This window comes from Colobus angolensis, unplaced genomic scaffold, assembly GCF_000951035.1.
Source record: "Colobus angolensis palliatus isolate OR3802 unplaced genomic scaffold, Cang.pa_1.0 Scaffold163, whole genome shotgun sequence".
NCBI classification, from domain to species: Eukaryota; Metazoa; Chordata; class Mammalia; order Primates; family Cercopithecidae; genus Colobus; species Colobus angolensis.
The window spans coordinates 7,963,605-7,972,247 of record NW_012114744.1 but is presented as its reverse complement, the minus strand read 5'-3'; the positions used below and the strand labels follow the sequence as shown (position 1 = coordinate 7,972,247).

Genomic DNA, 8,643 nt, shown 5'->3' with positions numbered 1-8,643 from the left:
TCTCCTGACCTCGTGATCCGCCCGTCTCGGCCTCCCAAAGTGCTGGGATTACAGGCTTGAGCCACCGCGCCCGGCCGTTTAAATTCTTAAGAACGTATGCACACACATATGTGATCTGGACTGTCACTATGTTTGTATATACAAACAGGGCACAAAATCTCTTGTCTTTAAAAACTTTTTGTCATTTCCTAAATGCTGAGTGGACATTGATATTTCTCACTTTTATCTGAATGAGTAGCATTATTCTTAGAGTGTTATCTAAACCTAGCTCTGAATCACTGTATCCCTTAAAAATGTCATTTGTAATGGCAGTTTGTCTTATTTGAAAATAGGAACAACATTTTCTTTTTCTAGACTGACAGACATATAGGAGCAGAAAACTGCATTAAAGAAGAATTTCAGTTTTTCTCTTAAGAGAGTTGTAATAAACAGAAAAATTATAGAACCTCCAAAACTACAAAATGAAACACATCCTTTTCATTCATAATTTGGTCAACTGACACCTATTTTGTCATTCTTACAAGAATTCAGTCTTTATAATATTTCTTCCTAAGATCTCAATGAATCTTTATTTTAGATGGTTTTAAAGAGCTTGGTAAATATTTAATTGATAAAGGTGTGATTGAGGATTACTGTTTAATAAGTTGTAGGGTTTTTTTTTTTTTTTTTTTTACCATCGCTCCTTTAAAATGTAATTTTTAGGTATTGACTACATGACTTATAGCATAACACATCTTCTTTTATATTTTTATTTAACATGCAGGCCAATAGAAAATTTTCCTTTGAAAATAATTTACCTCTTTTTTCCTGCTGCTTGGCTGTCCATTCAGTCCTAAAGCATGTATTTAGGATCCTTTGTTACCTACAAATTACAAAGCAGGCCACTAGGCTGCAAAGTGCAAAAACACTGTTTCCGTGAATATGTTACAGCTGAAAGACTGTAATGTTAATTCATTTAAAGAACAGCCTAGGTCAACTTAACAGATTTTCTAGCAAAGCATACAATTCTGTTAACAGGAAATTATAGCATTATTGACTTCAAGTGCTGATCTGTGGTCATTTCAGAGTGTTTTATTACCCCCTCATTACCGAATCTGTTAAATGAATACTGCAGAGGTTGTTTTCTTTTTTGTTCTCCTCCCCTGTGCCCCAATTCTCCATTCCAGCAATGGTACAGCAGTTCCATGAAAGTCATTTGTGTGTGGTTGACTGATAGATTAGACCTCCAGCTCCATATTTACCAGCTGAAGACGCTCATCAAGATTGTGAAGGTAAACAAAATGTGTTCAGATATGAATTGCCCACCAAGCTATAAGGAATAATGGCAAGATACTGACATACAAGAAAACTGTATTTGATGTAACTAAAAAGTATCACTTATTAGCAATGATGTGCTGCTGTTTACTTCCATTTTTAGATTAATAAATGAATATAAATTTATCTTTTTTGCACTAGTAAAAAAATTTGCTCGCAAATAATCACAGTTTGAGATTAAATACATAAAGCCCCAGCACAGTTACCTGAAGGAAGTAGGTTCACAATAATTTTACATTAATTTTCTTAAGCATATAAATGTTTTATCATAATACAATTACTTCATATTTATTAGGATCATATATCATTGTGAGGGCTTTTGAACTATATTTTGCCAGAAGAATAAGGAGAGTCTCAGTTATTTTATTATATCCTGGTACAAAAGTAATACATTGTCATTGCCCAGATTTTTTTGGAAGCATGCCCCTTCTTATATGTAAAAGGTAATCATTCGAGTGTTGGAGACCACCCAAAACTAGTGACGTAGACATCACATAAGTTCGGCAAGGCTGTTTTGACTTTAACTCTTCAAGAGAAAAGCTAATAAATTACATGTCATGTTTAGGGAATAAAATCTTTAATATATTATGCATAATTTTTCACACTTTGTAAATTCTAATGGAAGCACAAAATTTACCCCAAGTTTAACCTTTTCTTAAAACTGGGACAGAAATTTCACCTTACGGCAGAAAACATTAAGCTATTGAGAATCACCTATTTATTTAAACAAAAGACTTTTACTTTCATTATAGTATCATTTATTAGTAGTATATATGTGTGTATGTACCCACACACATAATGTGTATATATGCATTTATGTGTATGTGTGTATATATGAGTATACACAGTAGTTTGCGAAGTGTCATTCCTCACCTACTATTATCATCATCACCTGAGAACTTGTTAGAACCACAAATTCTTGGGCCCCACCCCAGACCTACTGAATCAGAAACTCTGAGGGTGGAACCCAGTAATCTATAGATTAACAAGTCCTCCAGATGGTTCTAATACATGAAAACATGCTAAAGTTTGCAAAGACCCACTGTGTTACATCATTAAAAGATGTTTCTAGCCATATTAAAATATTTCCTTTATTCCCTTGGTTCCTACAGTCTAATTAGAATACAAATTATTTTGTGCCTGCTTGTTAATCCTTGTTAGGCCCACAAATAGGAAAGTTCTGTTCCAAAGTCAGAAATTGGCAAATCTACTGGAAAGTAGAACCAGACCTAAAATGTCACAATAATAGCATTATGATTACTCATAAATAACAAGTAAAATTGTAGCCAGTCACAAAATGTTAATACTATAGCTACACATTACATGTCAATAGAGAAAGTACTTTTGAGCCAGAACACTTCTTATATGGTGTTCTTTATTTTACAAAGAAACTGAAAGGGCAATATGATAGGTTCATAATTGGCTTAGTTCGCCATTGTTTCTTGTTTCTATAAATGTGACTTGAAGCACTTTCAAATGAAGTTTGTTTTTCAAAAAAGAGAATCAGGATAATGTATTTGCCACATATATATGTATGTATGTATATATATAATATATACATATATATACACACATACATAACAGTTGCACTTTATACAGTGATTAATATTACAATTAGCTGTTTATCCTTATGATCAACCATATTTTCAAGCTAATGCCTACTGTGTTCAGGATCTCAGAGGTTATATGTTCAGCCCCCTGGTGTCAGCTGATAGATTATTAAGTTCTTTGTTTTGAGAATAAAAATCTCCATATTAGCCCACGATTTGTTTCTTTCAAAATTATTCCTCATTTCCACACATCTTTATAGTTAAAGATTAAGCAAGAGTGAAATTTTTTCATTTTATTGATGTATAATTTGAAAGCAAAAATTTTTATATACTCAAGATATACAGTGTGACTTATTAATGTATACTTGAAATTTGCTAAGAGTAGATCATAAGGATTCTCACCAGTGAATATTTTAGCATAAAAGAACAATAATTTTATGAATTATATAGTGACATTTTCATTGTACTGTAAGTCAGTATATCTTCTTTTAATATATTTTTCCTAATGATCCATAATTGACCAATAAATATGAAATTAATTTTCATGAATATGTTTGATTGTCCATGTTTTAGTTTTCGCAGGCAAGTCTCCAGGCTTAGCCAATGTGTTCTTGGGCTGATACATTTAATCAAGTCATAGGGAGGACTCTGTTTAATAATTAGAAATGATTATTTTTACAATAAAAATCAAACTGAATTAATAATTTAATGTTCTAATTGTTTTTTCTACTTTGAATATAAACAGACTTTAGCCGATTTCATACATAGATTCATTATTCTTTAGAACTTACATAGTTTTACTTATAATGATCATTTCCCAATGAATTTAAGAAGCTGTTGAATAGCACACATTGAGAATTGCGAAGGCCCATAACCAGAATTTACTTCCGTCCAGGTCACTTAGACTTGGCCTGCATGGTACAGCAGAATGGTGTATTCTACCCAGGACCCAAACTACTTGACTTTAGCAGTCTTGTCCTTACTACTTACAGGGATTGCCATTCTTCTATGCCCATGGAGACCTAGATGCCATCAAAATTTGTATAATAGCCAACTTTACCCTAAACACAGACACTTTTACACCAATTGGTTCATTCATTTGCACACTAAGAAAAAAACAAATCCCAGAAAGGGTTACACAAAAAAATTAAAGACTGAAATTATTTGCAAAGTTTTTACCTCAGAATGATTTATTTGGGGTAGGAAAGTAAAACCCTCAAATAATCAAAATGGTTGTTGTATTTATGTTCTCCATAGTGGCCACATGACATTAAATGCAGTTAACATAAATTGCCTGCTTCTTTTGCTAGGAGGTAAAAAGTGAACAGAACCCTGTGGCAGGCACTTGTCTTAAGCAAGGGCCAACCAAACCTTTGTGGAAGCCACAGGTAACGTCCAAGTGTCAATAACATTTTATGAATTCTAAAGACAGAGAGAGAAAGAGATTGCAAGGCTGTCTGCCTAGTACCTCACCCAACTGGTTATTGCTTTCTAATTGAATAAGAAAGCGGTCTTAATTATACATAAATTAGAAAGCCTTCAGGGCTGCAGATCCACAATTCAGATCTGCTCTGGCCTACTTACTGGTAATTAAGTCAAAGGAAAGTCATTCCAATAAAATAAGAAAGTTGAACTCACAAACTCAGTATATAATTGTCAGTGGAACAATAATACTTTACATTAGATGCATCATCTGTAGATGAATATTTTATGTTTGACATGTTTAATCTAATTACAAGACAGTTAAAGGAATAAATACAAATCTCTGTGGTAATAATGCCATGTTTATCAGTTGCCAGATTACCTAGACAAAACATACCTTTTAGAGTTATCTCACTGGTTCTGATGCAAATTACCATGAGTCTTGGTGTAAGAGAGTACTACCTTAGTCACAATAACTTATGACTTAGAATGAGCTTATTATGACAAAATCATATCCCACAAAATGAAATGTCTTCATTTGTTGTTTCCCCATTTAACTAACTCTGAACTTTTTCTCCTATTTTAAAAATCAATAATAATAAAATACCAATCATGTTTAGCTGCAGAAAATTGTATGTGAAGAAGATCACACTTTAAAAAGTGAACATGGCTGGGTGCTGTGGCTCACACCTGTAATGCCAGCACTTTGGGAGGCTGGGGTGGGCGGATCACCTGAGTTCAGGAGTTTGAGATCAGTCTGGCAGACACGGTGAAACCCCCAAAATACAAAAATTAGCTGGACATGGTGGCATGTGCCTGTAATCCCAGCTACTCGGGAGGCTGAGGTGGGAGAATCACTTGAACTGGGGAGGCAAAGGCTGCTGTGAGCCAAGATTGCGCCACTGCACTCCAGCCTGGATGACACAGTGAGACTCCATCTCAAAAAAAGAAAAAAGTGAACATGGTCAGGCACAATGGCTCAGACCTGTAGTCCCAGCACTTTGGGAGGCTGAAATGAGGATCATTTGATGCCAGGGGTTCAAGACCAGCCTATGCTACATGGCAAGACCTTGTATCTACAAAAAATTTTTAAAGTTAGCCGAGCGTGGTGGCACACACCTGTGGTCTCAGCTTCTCAGGAGGCTAAGGTGGCAAGATTGCCTCAGCCTGGGAGGTCGAGGCTGCAGTAAGCAATGATCACACCACTGTACTCCAGCCTGGGTAACAGAGTGAGGCCTGTCTCAATCAATCAATCAATCAATGTAAACATAAGGGAAACATAGATTAATATTTTAAGTGCCACAGAAAAATGTTGTTGGCTTTTGTTGTCTTGAAAATCATTGTAGAAACAATAATATGGTATTCTATTTTTGATATATAATATACCACATTTTAATGTTTTAAGAAAAAATGTAAATACTTGTTTTGCTATCCCATCTATGGAAGCTTTATGCCAGAGTTCGGCACTTCACATCCCAAGGGAAATTCAAAAGAAAAGGGCAAAATTCATCCAGACATTTAGATATACATAAATTTTTACCTACTAGTACATGTAACTTTTTATAATTCACTGAAATGCTGAAAATGTGAACTTCTTTTACTGATAGTAGGATTAATCTTCTTCCTCCACACAACTGCCCCCCAAAATTAATGCATTTTATAAAATATAATGTATTTTTCAGTATTAAAGGAAAGCCCCCTCAATTAAAAAAAAAACTAATTTCTTATTTAAAAACTTACATAGGTACGTATTTTATTTTTGCTACAGGTTATTCAAAAGGTAAATTGTGTGCAATTAGTAATGTTCTGAGGGGAAAGTAAATTTGTCATCTGATAGTCACAACATAGTCACAACATTTTGATATAGTAATTGTAGTTTGAAGCAATAGCCAAAGTCTGTCATTGCGTTTACTCCCCAGAAATACACCAAGAAGATGATTGGCATGGACAGCCACATGAACCTATCAGTGGATTTCCCCAAGATCATTTTTGAAATGCCAACTGAGTATATATCTATGTACATACATATAATCTAAGTTACCTAAGCAAATTTTCTCTTCTTTCTACAGAAAACCTACAGGGACTTTCGATTGCAGGGTGTGTTGGAAGGAACACTGAACAGTAAGACTTATGATACTGTGCACAGACGTTTAACAGTAGAGGAGGCCACAGCATCTGTTTCAGAAGGAGGAGGACTTCAGGGCATTACTATGAAAGACAGTGACGAAGAAGAAGAAGGCTGATATCACACAACTTTGCAGAAGGAAAGAAGACCTTGATCGACATGGTTTTTTGTTTTTTGTTTTTTGTTTAACCTTGTCCTTGTAATTACATTCATTGTTTGTTTTGGCCAAATAAAAATGCTTGTATTTCTTTAAAAAGTAAACCTGAATGTAGAGTAAAAGGGGAAATGCCAAGATTTTGGGTTGTTTTGTTTGTTTGTTTGTTTTTTGAGAAGAGTATCCTTTTTTGTGTTGTTTGACCTAAAAATGAACCTTGGCTCTGCTTGTGATTGGAACATGATTTTTTTTTTAAATATTTGAGCATTTTTCTGTAATCACATCAAAATGATGTTTTCTGTGTAAAGCGAGATACATATTTCTCATAATGCAGCATTGTGAGAAGTCACGTCCGATCACTGCGCCAACACTATCGTATCCTTGTTAAAATGGTGTGTACCTTACAAATTATAATTTATGTGCCAGGTTTGTTTTGTACTTAATTTGCTATTATTGTGATGTATATAAAATCTTTAATCTTGGTTCTTAGTACTTTGGTCTACAGGTATATTCCTGGGATGAAAAGGTTGCCAAACCCAAATATAGACTAGATTATCCAAGGGGTTTATGTCTTTGTTCCATTCTCAACATTTCTTCTTTCAACTATAAGCAAGCCCCAGGTGTGGGGTAGCAAGTGTGCTTCCGTCAAGATACTATATTCTCCTACTCCAGTATAACAGCTTGCAGGCAATAAAAATCTATTTGCTCATAACTACTTCTGTATTTATTAGACTTGTATAGGGCAAATGCAGTAAAAGAGGTTTGCAGTGTTTCAAACATCCCAACTATCTGACTCTGTGTTTTTGTTTCTTGGGTTTTTTGTTTGTTTTGTTTTGTAATATTTTGTTTTTAATCAAATGAGTAAAAGATAGTAACACTGACTGTTCTTTGGACCTAATAGGCACACACATTGTTAAAAGAATTACTATGACAGCATATTTCCACAGCAGAGGAAGTATATATTTCATACTCATATTATTATTATTATTTTTTTTTTTTTGAGGCGGAGTCTCGCTCTGTCGCCGGGACTGGAGTGCAGTGGCCGGATCTCAGCTCACTGCAAGCTCCGCCTCCCGGGTTTACGCCATTCTCCTGCCTCAGCCTCCCGAGTAGCTGGGACTACAGGCGCCCGCCACCTCGCCCGGCTAGTTTTTGTATTTTTTTTTAGTAGAGACGGATGGTCTCGATCTCCTGACCTCGTGATCCGCCCATCTCGGCCTCCCAAAGTGCTGGGATTACAGGCTTGAGCCACCGCGCCCGGCCATACTCATATTATTAATATTAGGAATCAATGTTAACTAATACTAATATTACTAATGTTAACTAGTAGTTCACATTAGTAGTGGTTCTCTCAAAATATTTTCTTGCTAGGGTTTGAAAGATAATTGTATTATGTTGTGTAAGTTCTCTATGAATTATTTTTGTAATATTTCCTAAAGTATATTGTCAGATTGTGCTGCTGCATTTATTAATAAGTAATTTTTAAATGAAGTCAGTTAGTGCAAAATAAGTGGAGATATCCCTGAATTTATGAAAATGTTTGTTCTGAAACTTTAGAAATGAAAACACGTGGACCTCCAGTTTCGTTCTCCCATGGTATAATAAGTGGTCATTAGGTATCTTGACTAGCCTTAAAAATCTAATCTACAGTTACTATTTAGCATTGTTTTGGCTCATTTTTGGGGTAAGATAACAAACAAAAAAGGAGGAAATTTCTTCCTTTTTCCAGGATTAGATACTAACTCTACCAACTTACTGTTTTTGAAACGACGTTTGGGAATGTTCTCCCTTCTTTTCTTCTTTATCCACACACCAAATAGTCTTTTCTCCAAACCCTCAAATGTTCAGTCATGCTATCCCAAACTTTCCAATGGCACCATCCCCAAGCTTGCTGTTCCACCACAGATTGCTCTGTACTTGGTAATTACCCACCTTTCTTTTCCTTTCAATAAAATGTCCATTTCCTTGATACATATCATCTCCAAATAATGGATCCATTTTGTCCTGAAGTGTGACTAAGTGATGACCTCAAATGTATTAAAATTCTGCCTTTGTTAAAGAAAAGTGTATTTAAGAAA

At 34.9% G+C, this 8,643-nt stretch overlaps 1 protein-coding gene across 2 annotated transcripts in view; it reads left to right on the top strand.

Moving 5' to 3' along the window:
* The window catches only part of CADPS2 (Ca++-dependent secretion activator 2), a 571,469-nt gene extending 564,119 nt beyond the window's left edge, over positions 1 to 7,350 (top strand). For both annotated transcript variants that reach the window (XM_011937408.1, XM_011937407.1), the window contains 2 exons: positions 1,167 to 1,271; positions 6,356 to 7,350. In XM_011937408.1, the coding sequence (XP_011792798.1) occupies positions 1,167 to 1,271; positions 6,356 to 6,529 (279 nt within the window). In that variant the 3' untranslated portion in view covers positions 6,530 to 7,350. The remainder of the gene's footprint in view (positions 1 to 1,166; positions 1,272 to 6,355) is intronic.
* The last annotated feature ends 1,293 nt before the right edge of the window (positions 7,351 to 8,643 follow it).